The sequence below is a fragment of the Delphinapterus leucas genome, chromosome 5, assembly GCF_059928025.1.
Source record: "Delphinapterus leucas isolate spDelLeu-1000000601 "Yukka" chromosome 5, BTC_Dleu_Yukka2, whole genome shotgun sequence".
Lineage (NCBI taxonomy): Eukaryota > Metazoa > Chordata > Mammalia > Artiodactyla > Monodontidae > Delphinapterus > Delphinapterus leucas.
The window spans coordinates 100,160,312-100,178,359 of NC_143133.1; the positions used below are offsets into that span (position 1 = coordinate 100,160,312).

The 18,048-nt window shown below is 35.9% G+C and overlaps 1 protein-coding gene across 1 annotated transcript in view; it reads right to left on the minus strand.

Moving 5' to 3' along the window:
* Positions 1 to 18,048, minus strand: part of MAPK10 (mitogen-activated protein kinase 10) — a 171,232-nt gene that overhangs the window by 85,665 nt on the left and 67,519 nt on the right. The window contains 4 exon segments of the mRNA XM_022561669.3: positions 1,240 to 1,405; positions 2,103 to 2,241; positions 3,086 to 3,144; positions 7,260 to 7,389. Of these exon segments, the coding sequence (XP_022417377.2) occupies positions 1,240 to 1,405; positions 2,103 to 2,241; positions 3,086 to 3,144; positions 7,260 to 7,389 (494 nt within the window).

Consider the following 18,048-nt stretch of genomic DNA (forward strand, 5'->3'; position numbering starts at 1 on the left):
ACAACTATCTTCTTTTCCAAATAAGTTAGGTGTGGTATTGCCTTGGGAAGAGGACTAGATTTTCCTCTTCCAAGTCAAAATGGATTAGAATTCTGCCATTGTCCAACAAAGTAAACCTGACCTTCCTAAGAACGCTTTCCCTTCCTCTGCACAAATGCACAAAAGTATTGGCTCTCTTCTGATCTGGAAGGGCACAAAGAAATTTTTTAAAACTTTGGTGGCCAGGGAATTTTCATAAAAGTACTCTGTAGCACCTATACATAAAAATACAATGATAATTATTTCTATAAAACTTATAGATTGCCAGGAACTAAATAGAATAGAATATCAAAATGAGTATGAAAGGTACATTGAGTGCATATATACAATTCTAATTTAAGACAAGTTTAATTCCTAAATATAGTGGATGTGTTTTTTAATACACCTCATTACTTGAGATATTCTTTTCAAAATAATATATTGCAATGCTTTCTAATAAGTATTTTTATAAATCCTTCATTTTAATAAAATCAAATTGGAATACATTTTGAAGATTCTTTCTACCTTTTCTTTTAAAGTGTTCATGAATACTAGATTTTCTTCATAAAATCAATCGCGTAAAATTTAATACTTTTCTCTCTCTATGGTTTTAGAATTTATAAAAACGTACTAGGCAATTGCTACCTTAACTATTACTTATGGAACACTTTAAAGTATTAAAGAAATTCTTATCCAACTTGAACAATTTGGATTATTCTAAATTGACTGTGCATTGAGCTTTTGTGAATATTCTTGCTCCAAGGATTTGTGGTATCTTTTTATTTGTCTTTTCCTAAGACTAGAGCCATCAATCTAAGAAGTGACATAAAGCCAAATGGCTAAATGCAGTAGATAGATTTCTTCCTGTTTATACTCACTTTGAGCTGAGCTGCCACCTAAATAGCAATTTTTCTCAATATCTATAGCATGTATGCTAATCAGCATCCACTTGATTGCTTAATCAGACTCCATTTACAATTCTTCTTAGCTATGACATTTCAGTGTTCTTCTAACCAAGCTTACTTCTCAGAAACATCCTTTACATGTTTAATGAGTGGTTCTTCGTAGTAATATTTTTTTAAAAACCTCTGAATATGAAAGCTGGCAGCCTTATTTTTTAAAAAGTTCATATACATGAGAGAGAACATTACTCTTGGCTATCTAAAGCACGTACTCATTTTCTTCACAGTTTCTTTGGCTGGTACTCAGAAGCATCCTTACCGTTCTCCTTGTAGCCCATTCCCAGAATAACCTCGGGGGCCCTGTAATAACGTGTCACCACATAAGGAGTCATCATGAAGCTTGTGCCTGCTGTCCTGGCCAGTCCAAAATCTAGGATTTTCAATGTACAATCAGACTTGACTACAATGTTACTTGGTTTCAAGTCCTGACAATAGGAACAAGAGAAGATATTAAAAGCTAGCATCAAATGGAACATGTGATTTCCATCTACTCAATCAACATGGCAGTCTTGCAATAGCACTGATGGGTGCCCGCCTGCCATTGACTGTAGAGCCCTATGTAAAGCAAAAGAGTACTTCCCAAAAGAAGTTTACAATTAGTTTTGGGATTTCTTTGTTTTAACATCCTCAGAAACTTTTTTAAACCCAGAAGAGAATTGTATCATTTTTACAATTTAGTCTCATCTTGGAAAGAGGTTTTTAGAAAAAAAACATCATTTATTGTCATGTTAGGTTTCTCCTTATGGCAACATAAACCTTTTAGTTTATACTTCATTTCTAGGCCAGACAGAAGAGCAGATCAGGGCTGCTGTCTTTATGTGACCAGAAACGTTGGAAATGAACTGTCTTGTTTCAGCTGCACATATGACTCTGCCAGTCAGAATTTCTGAGAAGCCTTGGAAGCTGACTCTCAATGAGCTGAAACAAAATGTTAAACAAAACCAACTACAGTGTGCTAAAGTCTCCTCCTACACATTAGTGAACTATGTGCTAATTCTATAGTAAAATAAATGAAGTACATTATATTTAACCAAGCTCCCCTACATAAAGAAAATAACCTACAGTTGCTCTTTCTCTTCTCCACAAGCATCTTCATTATAATTCTGGACTAAGTATTCTTACCCTGTGAATAATTCCAGCAGAGTGAAGGTGCTTGATGCCACACAACATTTGGTATAGCAGGTAAGACATTCGCTCGTGGTCTAACTCCATCTGAATCACCTGACACAAGTTGGCATCCATCAGTTCCATTACTAAGTAACTGCAAGGTAAATCCACTTTGTAAGTTCCAAATCACAAGACATGTGAAGTCCTTCAAACAAGTCAGGATCCTCTCCTAAATCTATAAGTTTCTGAACTTCCCAGCTCAACTTTTGACTGAATTAAGTATATGAAAAACCTCCAAGTATTGCATGCACGTTAGCCATGGTAACTCTACCACAAAGATGCTAATAGAAGTAGCATTTATTAGTGTGTGGTTCCTGTCCATATATTTTGTACCTTCATCTTGTTCTCATTTTACCCTGAATTCCCTGAACTCTTTCCCGTGTATTATGATTACAAATAAGAAAAAAAATTCAGAATAGCATCTTCCATTAAACGCAAGGTATCTGTGTTAAATAAGACAACGTGCTAGGATTCACTTCCTCTCCTCTGCTTATTGTCATAATACTTCTGGAAGGTTTTTTTGCACAAAATCAAAGGTACCACAAAAATAGAAAGAAAGATTAAGGATGATTTTTTATCATGTCCATCATTAATATTTCTCAAAGTGAATTGACTCATTCTAGAAAGTTCACAGAATAAATTAAAAATAAGTAAAAATATAGAATAACTAGTAAGGCTTCCCTGATTCTGACTGAACTAAAGAACATGGGGCAACAAAGCACAAAGAGCCATAAGGCCATAAAGTAGCAGAAGTGTCTTTCCAGGAAGAAGCGGCAGAAACAGAATCTTCTCTCCTGTCACTGGATCCCTTCCATTTGCCGCCAGTTCTTACCTCCCTTTGATCTCTACAAGGGATTTCATTCATCTGATTTTTGTCAATATCACTTGAGTTATTTGAATGTTATGCTCCCCCTTCCTTCATGAGTTTTGTTACTTACACATCTTGGAACTCCTCCAGCGTTTTCTGGGGTGTGAAGACATTTAATAAACTAATAATCTGGAGAAGAGACAGTGGAAGGGACAGAAGAAGGAGAGAAAGAAAAGGGGAGAAAATTAATTATTTAAAAAGCATATTTAAACAAGCACTTATTCCAACTCAAAGTCACATATTAGTGCTATGGTGGATATAGAAAAGTCAGAAAAATTTTCTAGAACTGTCTCAGAACATTCAAAAACGTATTCAGAAAGGACATGTAATCTGTCTTCAGGTTAAAATGCAATTAAAAAGCTCAAATTCTTAGGCAGAGAAAAGAGTCACAGAAGATATATGATTGTGATATTGCTTTAGAGTGTGATTCTCCTTAGTAAATATAGGGTTGTAATGTAACTAAACAAAAAAGAGGAAAAGCCATGTAAGCAAAGTAAGGCAGCAGTGAAATAACCAGCAAGACTTAGCAAGGCTATGTCTTCCTCTAAATGAAAAGGTGGTGTTTAAGTCAAGGAGATGTTCTATGTTAAGGAGGTATTCTAAGTCAAAATTTTTTTGTGTTGTTACTTTAGTTTTTTTGCTTCTATTTCACACTCAAATATTATTTAAACTAATGCTCCAATGGTATGTGTGGGGAAAGGTATATCTTGGATGATATCAATGATGAATTTAATGGCAAATGTATTTTAAGTTATAAAAATGATTTTTTAACTTTTTTGTTTCCTGCTTTAGTTATTTTATATATTAGGTAGTAAAGAAGTTTACCTTCTAGCATAAGTAAATGTTAAAAGGAAAAAACCTTTGTTTTATGCAAATAGATTACATACATAAATAACTCAAAATTGTCTTTCAGCTAAATATTCTGTACTCAAGTGCCAGTGGGAAATAAAAATAAAAAATATAGATAACAGACCTCTACTCATTGGATGGATGCAACCATTTCACAAAAACAAATTTAAGATGTGTACATCTTTAAAACATGAACTAACGAATTTCAATAAAGTTCATAAGTGGTATAGAAACACGAAGTAATAAGCAAAACAAAATGATTTTCAACATCGGAGAAATGCAGTCAATCTAAGGAATGCTTTAGGCCTTCAGTAGTTTCCAATTATTGAGGAATTACTGAGAAAAACAATCACAACGCTATCCAATACTTTCTATATATATATATATATATATATATATATATATATACAGGGTAATTGTTATAACATATCAAAAAGCACAAGATTATCTCTTCTGAAGTAACCTTGCAGCATGGAATATGCATATGGAAATAAAACTGTTTCAAAATATTTTTTTAAAATATTTACTTATTTGGCTGTGCCAGGCCTTAGTTGCAGCACGTGGGATCTAGTTCCCTGACCAGGGATCAAACCCAGGCCCCCTACTCGGGGAGCATGGAGTCTTAACCACTGGACCACCAGGGAAGTCCCTCAAAATATTTTTAAAACTTGTGATTAAAGTGCTTTGCTATTCTGTATACTTAGTTATGGTGTGTATTGAAAAATGTCTACAGTTCTCATTGGAACTGTGAGCCTGTTTTTATAATACTTAATCGTAGAAAGTAATTCATTTTGATATTTGTTCAAACAAAAACATCAGAGACTGTGTGTGGGACACACACACACAACACGTACAAACAACCCTTAAAGATGAAAAAATGCTAATCCATATTATCTGGTGAATAAATAATCTAGGTAATCTAAATTAATCTAGAAAATAGCATTACAATGTTAAATAAGTCAAGGTTTATTATTTTAAAAAGTAAATTCCCCACTATATATTCTTGTATTCCCCTTTTCTATGCCCTTGTTTTAACACCTTCATTGTCTTTGATTTTCCTCTGAGTATTTCTCCTCTGTTCTTTCTTTGATCCCTTATAAATCCTAACTGCTATTAATAACCAATCAAAAATCTTATCTTTAGAAACAGACCATCACAGGTATTTCCATTTTAGTTCAAACGTTTTCAGGCAGGAATCTGATGCAGTTCCTTTTTTTTATTCCAACCCATTAAAATGCACAGATGTGAATCAACATCTGTGTGAATCAACATCTGTCATGGCCCCACAATCGTAACAGCTATCACTTCCTAGAAATGTGTTCATTTTCTAAATGGATTATTAAAAACTTAATTGGGGTTGCTTCACTATTTTACATTACTTTCCACAGCATTTCCAGCGTTCTTCATTCTGACTGCTTGTAGTTAGTATTACAAGCAACAACGTGGAATTTGCATTTGGTTGTCAGTGAATTTCCTTTCTGTTAACAAGTTCCAGAAATTTATTTCCCTAGATTTATATACATACATGCATACAAACATATGTACATACACAAACATATGCACATACACACATAGCAGGTAGGGTGCCATTTACAAAATATTATTTCAATTTGGAGATCCTTTTTAGGTAACATAAATGTGAACCCCCATATTCCAGTCAAGAATGGGGAGTAGGATTCCCTCAAATTGGCAAATTAAGTGGGAATTTCTCCACAATGTATTTATTGCATTTTAGGGACTGGAGGGAGGATTAGGGAAATATAAATATTCAATATATGAAAACAAAAAACTATTAAAACTTCCCATGCAGTTGTTTCATTGCTTGTGTCCATCCATCTTCCATTGCCTATGGTATTTCTCATCCTCTTTGCTATCATAAAAATAGATTGCATTGGTCATGTGGTTAATCTTGCTCCTGCCTTTATTTCACGTACTGAAAGAACAAAGTGCTTTAGCACAATGATCTTTCTTAGGAATCATCATTTCTAACATTTCTATATTCCTTTCTAGAAGTATCATGTTCCTTGCCTGGCCAAATCAGAGATGGGTACATACTTCATAAAGTTTCTCTTTCTGAGTGAGGCCTTTCCTGCTAAACCTATTTAAAAGAGTAACCCTACCCACTCTGCACTGACCAGTATTTTTTATCTTTCTTCTTCGTTTTGTTTTCCTTGGTAGCACTTATTACTATCTGACGTTCTAAACATTGACCTACCTATTTTGTAGACTGCCTTTCTCTTCCCAGTAGAACATGAGCATCGCATGGGCAGGGATTTGTCTCTCTTATCTTCACTGCTGTATGTTTAGCACCTAGAGCATCTAGATCGATACCTGGAACACTGTATTCATTTAACTGTCAAATGACTGAACTAAAAAGTCATTGGAGTAGAGTAATAGGAGGAAAAAGAAACACTGTCATTGGGCCTAAATCCACATATTTTTATTTTAAATATCTTTCAGCTAAACACTCATACATTTGCTTCTACTTAGTACCTTATGACAAATTCACCTGTTTATAAAACTTCACTGATAACTTCATGTATTCTGTGATTTTCATACTCAAGAAAAACTTTATAAGGAGTTATTATAGTTTTATAATAATTTATTTTTATTATATGTTTGTATGTAATAAATTATATATAAAATATTTATTATAGTTTATTTATTAATTGTCTTTACTAAAATAAGAATTATCTCCCATTTATCCTTACTAAGAAGAACAGGAGCACAGAAAGAATTCTAGAGGCCTTTGCCAGTGTTTGAAGAAGATTATATTCTGAAGTGAAGAAAGCCCTGTAATGGTGTTCCCTACTGAGTTCCAATGTGAAATGTTCTTGAGAAGCCTGTTCTGAAGTACACTGCAGATATGTCCCTGCACGTTTGCCCAACCCTACAAAAAGCAAGGTGCCAAAGCACAGTGTGTATACTGAACAGTTGGAGGACACTGCCAGACTATAGCTAAAAGTAAAAGGAGATAAAAATCTTCACCTGTTAATAATTAAATTTAAATTTTTATAAAGAAACATAGCATATTGTTCTTTAAGATATTTTTGGTTTGGTTTTGGTTTGTTTGGGTGTTTTTTTTTAAATTTATTTTGGAAATGCATGAAGTTCTCTGGTCAATTTGGAGCAAGATAACCAAATACGGTTAATTTCTTAACAGGGAAATATCTATCAGATTCATCCCCTCCATGCCATATGATTTTCAGATGATTTTTAAGAAGAAAGCTACCATGAGCACAATGAAAGCAAATGTAGCATATGGGCAGGATAAACAATCTTAAGGGGCAAAAATTGCAAAGTAAAGAAAGTTTTTCCTACTCAAGTTGGCATACTGATCTTCTTTCCCCAATCTCACCACCTCCTACCACCAGAGCTTTAAAATAAGAACTCACGTTTTTATGGTTCACACACTTCATGAGGACCAGCTCCCGGTAAGCTCTCTTGGCATGCGTTTGGTTCTGAAAGGGTCTGCTGAGCTTCTTAATGGCCACATTTCTGTCAAGAGCAGCATCATACGCAGCACTGCAGAGACCCAAGAGCAATCCAGAATTAAGAACAAAGGAGCCCTTAGAATTCCCGCCTACCAAACTAAAGATACAGATAAGGAAAATACTAGTTTGGAATCCTACTCAAATACCTGCTTCTCAAGCCACATGTCAATCAGGCTGTAAATAAAGACATAAGAGTGACTAGTATAGAAACATTCTACTTGCTAGGAAAAGAAAAAGAGTACCTAGCCAAGAAAACAGCATGTAATTGCATCAGTGAGTCGGGGACAAAAGAAAGAAAAGTGCTCAACTTTCCCACTGGCCATGTGACTGTGGCAAGTCATTTAATCTCTCTGGGCTTGAATTTCTCATCCACTAATATGTGATATTTAGCTGTAAAACTTTATTGTTCTTTGATCGTTTTCAGTGGACATTCATTCTTTCCCCACTCACAGGACAAGTTTTTTTTTGTTTTTTTTGTTTTTGCGGTATGCAGGCCTCTCACTGTTGTGGCCTCTCCCGTTGCGGAGCACAGGCTCTGGACGCGCAGGCTCAGTGGCCATGGCTCTCGGGCCCAGCCGCTCCGTTGCATGTGGGATCTTCCCAGACCGGGGCACGAACCCGTGTCCCCTGCATCGCCAGGCGGACTCTCAACCACTGCGCCACCAGGGAAGCCCCCACAGGACCAGTTCTTAAGGTGTGACACTAATTGCCATGAATGCACAGGTGGGCTGATGCTCAAAGTGCACTCATTAACAATAACAAAGCTTGAAATAAGGAATGCAGTCAGACAGGGTTTCAGAAGAATAAATCATTACATTTAAATACAAAGACAGAAATGAATGCTACTAACATTTGAAGCTTTCAAGCCATTTGAGAAGAAGTTACCATGCTTTATGTTTCTGCCATACCCAGAATACATGGGTTTAGGGATCAAATGAGGAAGTGAATCACTTTTTGCTAAATATTATACCTAATGAACCCACTCACAAAGTTTTTTCCATCTCTGCAAATTTGGGTTGTCCTGGACTTTGTCTTCATTGCTAGGAAAGAAGGGAGCAATCAATATCCTATTGATCTATTGAATTGGAAGTGACATTAACCATTTAGGGCTCATGCCACTAAACTAAAAGATAAATAAGAGGTTCACTGTATTGCAAATAGACTCACAAGAGAAGTTTGGACAAAGTCTTAGAGTTCATCTGGTCCATGCCTCCATTTAATACTTATTCCTCTCCAAAACACCTCCATCAAATTTTGACCAGTTTCTGCTTGAGCATCTTCAAAAACATGGACACCTTTACATAAAGCCAGCTCATTCTGTTGTTGGAAAGCTCTTAGAGTTAGAAATGTCATCATTCTAATAAACAGAGTTGTCTCTCTGTGATTTCTACTAACTACTGTCAGCCCTGTCTTCCAGGGCAACTCAAAATAAAGTATTCCCTTTACATCATGACAAGCCCATAATGTTTGAAATCTATTAAAGGACCTTGCACAATGTCTGGCCTACTCTATAAGCACTCAGTAAGCACTCAATAACTCTTTGCTTTTCTTATTCCCCCCCTAGGTCTTTTCTTTCTTAAGCTAAATTGTCCTACCACCATTTGTCAGAGTGTGATTTCAAGTCCTAGTACCATCTGGTCAGCTTCCTCTGAATATATTACAGTCTGTTGATGTCCTCTGAAAATGCCATTGTTACTCTAAGCATGGAGTGTCAGTGAAGACTAGGGAAAGGCTACCAACTCTTTCATTCATTCACTTGCTCATTCATTCTGTTGACACAGTTAATACAGCTAAGTCTGTCCTGGTTTCCTTGATAAATGCATCACGCACTATTGATTCACAGTGAACCAATGCTAATTAGAAATACTGTCTTTTTAAAAACTTGTGCTGCTATTCAACTCTGTATTTTAGCACTGATACTTCTATTCTTGTGTTTGTTCTGTTCTTGTTAACCTATCAATGTCAGCACAAGAGTCAAATGGGCATACATCTTATAGGTAGTGTACAAGGGCAACAGTTAATTTGGAAATACAGGAATTAAACTTGCTTTCTGAAGCTAAGAAATTGTGTCAACAGGAAAGTGATCAGAACAGTCACCTTAAAGAGAAAGACTAAATTTTAAGCCAAAACAACTTAGGTGAAGTCATTAAAATATCTAAAGAAAGAATAGCAATTAGTCATGTGGGCCTAGGAAGGAGTCAGAGAGGTAAATTCTGGTACTGCCTGGTGAAATAAGAAAGTGTGCTCTCAGGTAGGTCCAGGGATCCAGTCAGCCAGGTGGAAATCCCTACTGTGACTGTCAGAGACTACAGCCAGTTAGCAATCTGATCTGTGTCTCTTTAGTCTGATTCTATCCTCTGCAGTCAAAATTCTACTCATGAGGCTCTCCTTCAGAATTCTGCATATAAGTATTATGCCCATATTTGGTTAGCTTGACTACTGCATGTCTTGTAATTTAATAAATCGGAATCTGGTTTCGTGTGTGAGCTTTTAGTGAGTCTTGTCGATGTGAGTTTGAGTCCCTGAGATACTGAACAGATCCTGGAGACAGTAGGCCCATGTGGAATGACTGAGAAAATGCTGCCCTCTGGGGATCTTGGCAGGTTCTGGCCAATCTCTCCTAGAAATGTTGTGATGTTCTCTCTCCCTCTGGTACCTCTTTCTTGAAGAAATTCTAGGTCTGAATCTCAGCACTACTGCTTACTAGACGTGAAGCTATGAGCAAGCCACTTACACTTTCTGGCATCAGTTTCCACATGCTTAAAAATGGAGGTAATAACAACCTGACAAGATTGTTATAAGGAGTAAATGAGGTAGTAATGTATCTACAGCCCCTTGCCTAGAGTGTGCACTCAATAAATAATGACTATTACTATTTTTAAAGTCAATGTCCTTGCTGGAGTCATTGTGTAATGCAGGGCAGGATAAAAAAAATATATATATATAATTTTTTGATATTTATCTGCTGTAATTGGACATGTATCTACTAATCAGCAGTTTTTAATCTTTCTACTAATTACAGATCCATCAACTATACCACTATCCTGAGCACATTTCACAAGTTTGTCCTATGTTATAAAAGTCTGGGACAAAAGCCTTGTTAAAATCCAGACACATATAGCCATACAGTTCTATTACCTACCACTTTAATAAGCTATTTGGTGTGATTTGTTTTTAATGAAACCCCTATTCCCAGTCATCACTACATGCTTTCTTAATGACTCACAGGGTAGCATTTCTAACCAATACTAGGACCGATATCAAGTTCAGTAGGTGTCTCTTATAACCTCCTTCTTCCTTCTAAAGAAATAACGTTCGCCTATCTACAGTTGTTTGGAATATGGTGGTTTGGCCCATTTACTCCCTTGTATCATGCCTTCCTGTACTGAAGAGACTTGAGAGACACACACACAATTCCTAGATGCTTTTGCAGCTAGTATTCTGGGTTCCAATATGGTCCTGCCAGGCAGATGCAACCGTGGGAGATTTGCAAGGCAAAAGTGAGGGTGGTCATCTTCTAACATTTCTTAGTTATCAAGCACAGTCTCAGGAAGATGTGAAATTTTCTTCTGAAGCAGTGATTCATGTCCTTTTCCAGAATCCTAGGAGAGAAGATGGTTTGAAGCAGAGGCAACAGTGGTCTGCAGAGCCCAGTCACCAGCATGATGGAGTAGTGATGATGGTAATAATGAGTGTACAGTTCCAGCTCTGTGATTTTCAAATCTCGGTTACAATCATGTATTCCAGAAGTTCAGTTTTTTTAGGATACTCTCAGAGGTTGGGGCTCCCATGGTGATTCATCTCTCTCATGTCTGGGAGTCCTTCCAGGAAGCCCAGACTAGAGTTCACTTCTCCAGGCCTTCCAATGATTTGCAAGCACCCAATTTACTGTATTAAATCTTTGCCTACTTATAATGTTTCTGCCTCCTGCCATGAACCCTGGCTGACGCTATAATCTTTCCCATTTTCTGTAATTCCTCAGTGATTACTGGCAGCAGTTTAGCAAATACATCTGCAAATTGGAATCACTGGTTGCTGCATAGTCACAAATTAATGTCTGAAAGTTTTTTGCTACTCTGAAGTCCTTCTTTCTTTGAATCTTGGACTATAGAATTTTATTTTATTTCTTTCAGTGGCTTTTCTTTTTTTTCCTTCATGCCAGTAAAAAAAGAGATACATCTTTATGAAGGTTTTTCAGCAACTTTCCAGGAATTCTGCTGAAAATTTTCTAGCAATTTCTTAACATACTCACTTCCACGTCTATCAGGTTTATTCATGAAAGAAAGATACAGCCTTCTTTTGTTATGCTCCTGTCATTTAATCCAGTTTTATGATGCAATAAATCTATGTTTACCTCCTTGAATGTATTTATATAAACACACACACACACACATCCCTGTAGGCAAGTCTTACTCTCAACATAAAATCAATTGTTTTGATATTTTTTCCTTCTGGAAATTGCAGACAACCCGTTGCAAAGTTTTCTTCTTCCTAAGTCATAATTATTTATTTGATAATTTCTCTTATTCCCCTTCCCTATCACATTTAAAATGTTCTTGATCAATATTAACATGCTTGTTGGCAAAAAATTAACTAAAAAATCTCTAGGCATTGTGAGAAGAACTTTATGTCTTAAAAAATAAAAATTAAAAAACCTTATCATTGGAGCACCTTAAACATCTTAAGCCATAGCTGGGCAAGCCAAATTCTGTCCTGGAATATACGCTGCACCCTTCACTGTTCTTTTCCCATGTTCCCATATTCTCACTTTGACCTTTACCAAAGGCCTGGACTTTAATTGAAAACTATCAAAAAATCTCTACCTCATGCCCTCAAATATCTCACTTTCATGCCCAAACATTATAGTCCCTAGACATGCTATCAAGACACTGATTCCACCACAGAGAAACATGTTGGCCAACCTGCAAAATCACCTCTGCCTCAAGGCTTTTGCATTGTTCCTTCTGCCAGGAATGCTCTTCCCACATCCTCACTTGCCTGACTCCATCTTGTAATTCAGGTTTCAGCCTAAATATCATCTCCTCAGTAGAGGCCTTCCCTAATCCTCATATCAAAAGTCAACAGTTGATTTTTTGGACTAATTTGTCATTGAATTGCTTGGCTATATCAATTTGGTTATATTTTGTTAGAGATACTTTTGATTACAAGTAATAGAATTATGACTAATAGTGGCTTAACTATTAAAGATCTTCATTATATCATACAATGGAAAGTCTAGAAGTAGGCATATCTCAGTTTCAGGAATACATTATAACTCTCATGGGCCCTAGGCACTTTTGGCTTCCGATTTTCTGCAAATTGTTTCTAAGCATGTTGAAAAAACAGCCAATAACAGAAATCCATTAGTGCATCAAAGGGAAGTGTAGGTGCTGTGATGCACTGCTAAAATTCCCCTTCAGGAATAAAGGACTTTTTATCCCAGCTGCTGGGAATGCTGCTGGCACACAGCCTCTCAGCTCTTCATCCCCTATGGTTATAACCTCAGCTGAAAAGAGCTGCCTAACTGAAGTTACACTCTCTTCTTGGGCAGCCTTCAATCAGCGACTAATAAATCTGGGATTATGAAAGCCTGGCCACCTCACCCCAACTCAGGACAGCTAGGAAGGCTCATTCTCTCTTCAAAATTCCAAAAAGGGTCAGCTAAGGCATCCACTGAGATTTCATTGCAGCTGAACTTCTGACTTCGCTTCCTTCCCTTCCTTTCCACAGCTGTAAACCCCCAAAACACTCCCTAATAAATCTCCTGCATACGATACCATCTCAAAGTGTATTTTCTGGGGAATGCAATATTTGACAAGCAGTAACTCATGACCAAATACAGCAATAAGCTGTGGAGTTCGCCTGAATCTTTTTCTAAGCAAAAGGCAGGGTCCCATTGTGGATGAAGGTGGCTGGGCTCAGAGCTCAACACCAAGAAAGCTATTTCATCTATGCAACAAACTAACCTAGATGACCAAGCCTAGTTATATAGATTCTAATCAACACCACTTCGCAATTTATGGACAACAGAGTTGAAGCAGGGGTAGCAAGGGGCTCAGAAGCCAAGCCCTGAAAGACAGCACCAAAAGCAGCAGCTCTTCCAAACACTAGAAATTGAATTAGTACTTTACAGCCCTTCGGCAAACTAGTGATGGGGGAGATCACACAAAGATTTACCATGGATAATGAATGTGGGACTAGCTAAACAAACTCACCACCACAGATAATAGATGAAAGTAAAGAAGATGGTTACCCTAAGCATAAGGCAACCATATTCTTGGAAATCAGGTTGATGGCACTAGTGAAGAATTGAAGGCTCCCAAAGACGTACTTCTTCATCTCAGTGAGATGGAGTGATAGGGTGCATGCAAGTGCTGCCTCTCTTGATCTTCTTGTATCTTTGTGATAAGTTGTCTCACGGTCACCCTGCTGCCCTTAGTGACCATTCAGTGCACCACCCATGTATGATCCAGCTCATGATTTAAACTACAAAATCCACAAAGCTGCCAGGCTGCTATTTGATAGGCTAAGTAGTAAACTTGGGAAATTAGAGTTTAGCTTGATATGAAATATGTGAGGGTACAGAGGCTGGTCAGCCTGCTATAAAGCATATAGTGAGAATATAGAGAATAGTCAGAATATTCTTGCTACACTGATTTTGCCATTTGTGTGGCATAAATCTATAATTGTTTACTTTTTAGTGTTTAGTAACGCTTTTTTAACTTTGCAATAAACCCTTTTGACAAAAATAAATAAAATTGAGACTGCATATTTAATTAAAATACTATATGCTATATAGATATAGTATATATATATAGTAATATAGTGTATATATAGTATATATAGCATAGTATACTATAGTAATATGGTATATATAGTATATATATATAATAGTAATAGTATGCTATACTATTTCTCACGTTTTCTTGGGCATGACTAATGAAAACCAGAAAATAATTCTCCTAAAGGAACATCAGTATCTATTTCAAAATTAGTAATTATTTTAAGAAGACTGTTTCCAAGGATGATAATTTAACACATGCACCTACAAAAAATGCATTTAAACCATGACTTTTCATTTAGATCAAATGACTGTTCTTCTAAATTAATTTTGCTTATTTTCTATCCCAAGGGGTATTTTTTTTGGATATGCACAAAAAGTTAAGCAACAGCTTGTTAATGTGTTGCCTCCATTAGCAGAAAAATAATTTTGAAAGCATTTAAATTATGTCTGCTTTATATCATTTTACCAAATCATTTTACCTGCTTTATATCAAATGCTTCAAATATAAAATCAGAACTTTTCAATAACAGTTTGATTTTCTATAGTATAGTAGAAACTATACTAAACTATAGTATAGTTTGATTTTCTATAGTATAGTGGTTGTGATGCAAAAATAATTCACATTGAGACCAAGCAAACTGCAATATTCTACAAATCAAAATAGAATGTGTATGTGCCAAGATTTTCAAATAGAATATATACATGGTTGGAATAACTTTATCACAAAATTTTGGAGACAGAGCTTATGCTGAATCAAAAAATAAATATGCTTCAGCAAGGCAGTTAGCACTTCTTGGCACCCCTTATAATTCTGATTGAGGAATAACTTTTTATAAATAAGTCCTAAATTTCAGATGCTTTTTTCCCCCAAAATCACTTAGAAATCTTTAACCATAGTATTCAGTAAATGGAGCATCCCAATATTTCAACTGTTGAAATTTTAGGGAATAGCTATTATTATAAACAAATAATACTTGCAAATAAAAGCACACTGAAATGTGGTGGAAGGAACTGAAGCAAGAAAGGAACTGAACAAATCAAACAATAAAATCACGTTGAAAAAAGTCTTCTTCAGAAAAATACCAGTGAAACTGTATTACAAACAGATAGGACTAGGAAGTTTCAGTTGATTAAAATACATAAAGATATATGAAGAATAGTCATTTGTCTCATGTTATATTTTTAATATTTAGGTAATCTATATAAATGCATTTGAAAATTTTACTTGTATTTGTATTCTTTTAATTAATTTAAACAAATTTCAATAGCACTATTTTGACACCCACCAATGTATTTTAGTGTGCTCTTTCACTGTCAAATTTTCCCAACTTAGAGATAAATGATATGAACCCCTGCTACTGATGGTCACTGTGCTTTTCTTGTTCAAGAGGTTTTTGCACATTGTTTCCACAAGATGGAAGAGGCAGAAGCAAGGAACTGCTCTTCCAGGGTTATTGCTACATTCTTACCTTTGGTCATTTCCTGGCAAAAAATTCAAAGTCTGATTTCTATTTAATAGTTTTATCTTACTACGATTTTCCTAATAAATCTGCATATAGGTTAGGTGAGTATCAGAACCTGGATGATGTCAGACTTAGCTAAGGAGTGGAAGTTTATTGAGCACATCATCTTTGTTTGTACAAGTAACTCTACTCTGAAATGACAACTCTCAAATTGGCCATGTAGTAAAAATGTGCTATGTCAAAAATTAACGGAACTAAAGACAGGAAGATGTTCCTTTGGCTCAGAGGTTGGTACTGCTTCTTGACACCTGCCGAATTAATGAGATCCATTAAGTGATGCACAGGAATCTCAAATGGTTCCTGCACACAGGACATGTAATTATGACAAGAATAAGCTTCATTGCCCAGCCCACGGGCCTGCTCTCTCTTCCTCCGCGCCCACCCCAGCACAGCATTTCTGGATTTATGATTGCCCTCCCTTAGTCTGACAACTGGGGAAGCACTGCTAACAATGGATGACCCCCAACATCTCTTGCCTCTGAAAATGTGTATTAGCTATTATTTACAGCCCCTGGGCTTCTTTCCTTTGTTACTGCTATGTTCCTCTTTGTCTACTATTTATCTTTTTTTTTAATTCACTTCCCTTACTCTGATATTTGGGCTGATATTTTTGAAATTGAATTCTATACCTGCAATAGTTTATTTGTATGATCATTATGGTATACTTATTATATATTGTCTTTTATTACCTTTTTTGCTATCCTCAAAGTTGTTGTGATCCTTAATGGTCAAAATCCTGAAGGATTTAGCTCTGTATCCCCTACATGTTTGTTGCATGGAATTATATTTGCTATTGCTAGATGTTTATGTCCAGAGCTTTAAATATGTTAGGAAAATGGCATTATATCAGTTAAGGACAAAATTCAAATAAACGAAGCAGCATATTTTAACTTAATGCTGTGTTACTTGAGATGCCAAGATATTATCTGGCTAAGATGTCTTTCTCAAAGCTCCTGACTCACATATACAGCTATCTACTGACCACCCCTAATTGGCTGTCTCAGAATTATCTGAAAATTAATATGTCCATAACTGAATAAACCTCTGATTTCTCTCTCAACCTGTTTCTCTCTTAAACATCATTTGCTCAGGTATAGAAGTCATCTTGATCTTCTCATCTCCTCCCCATATCCAATTCGTGAAGGTCTGCATTTACTTCCAATGTAAATTTTCAAATTAATCCACTTAACTCTAACTCCATTTCCACTACCATGAGCTACATGTACTGCAGAGACTGTTCCTTAAATGGTCTCCTAACATTAACTCTTGCTTCTCGACAATCTGCACCTCACCACCCTCATAGAGTCTAATTATATCTAAATTGGGCTATCCTTGGCACATTATTTTGTGTCTGAGGATGCTGCTCATTTTTAGCACCTATCAAGAAAATGTCTTGAAGTAACACGGCATTAATAAAATAACTAATAGAACCTCGTAAATTGTTACAAAAATTAAGTTAGCTTAACTTAAAAAAACCTGCCACACTGCTTGATTGTAAGTTCAATGAGGGCAGAAGCCACCTGAGTCCTGATCAGCATAGTTCCCCCAGTTTTACTGAGATATAACTGACATATAACATTGTATTAGTCTGAAGTGCACAACAAAATTATGTGACATATGTATATATTGCAAAATCATTACCACAACAAGTTTAGCTAACATTCATTTCATCACCTCACTTAGTTACAAATTTTTCTTATAATGAGAACTTCTTTTAGCAACTTTCAAATATACAACACAGTATTGTTATCTATAGTCACCATGCTTTGCATCACATCCCCAGGACTTATTTACCTTATAACTGGAAGTTTATACCTTTTGACCACCTTAACCTATCCCTCCTCCCACTCCTAGCCCCATCTCTGGCAACCACCAATTTGTTTCTGTATTTATGAGTTCAATGTTTTTTTAGATTCCACATATAAGTGTGATTATACAGTATTTGTCTTTCTCTGACTTATTTCACTTAGCTTAATGCCCTCAAGGTCCATATATGTTGACACAAATGGCAGGAATCCCTTCTTTTTTAGGGCCGAATAATATTCCATTATATAAAATGGAATATTTTATAAAATCGATAGGCACTGAGGTTGTCTTCATGTCTTAGCTATTGTAAATAATGCTGCAATGAGACTCACTCACCTTCACTTACATTGACAGTGTAGTACAGTGTCTGGCATATAATTGGCCCTAAATAAGTATTTTTTAAACAAGTAAACTAATCAGTGATCGTAATACTCCTAATGGTAGAGCAAAGTGAATTATAGGTCTAAGATTTGTACAAACATGAGTCAAATCGCATATTGTTGAAGTCATATGCTTCATCTTTAAAATTCATATAAAATTTTAATCCCATATATATCTATATTTGTTTTAATATAAA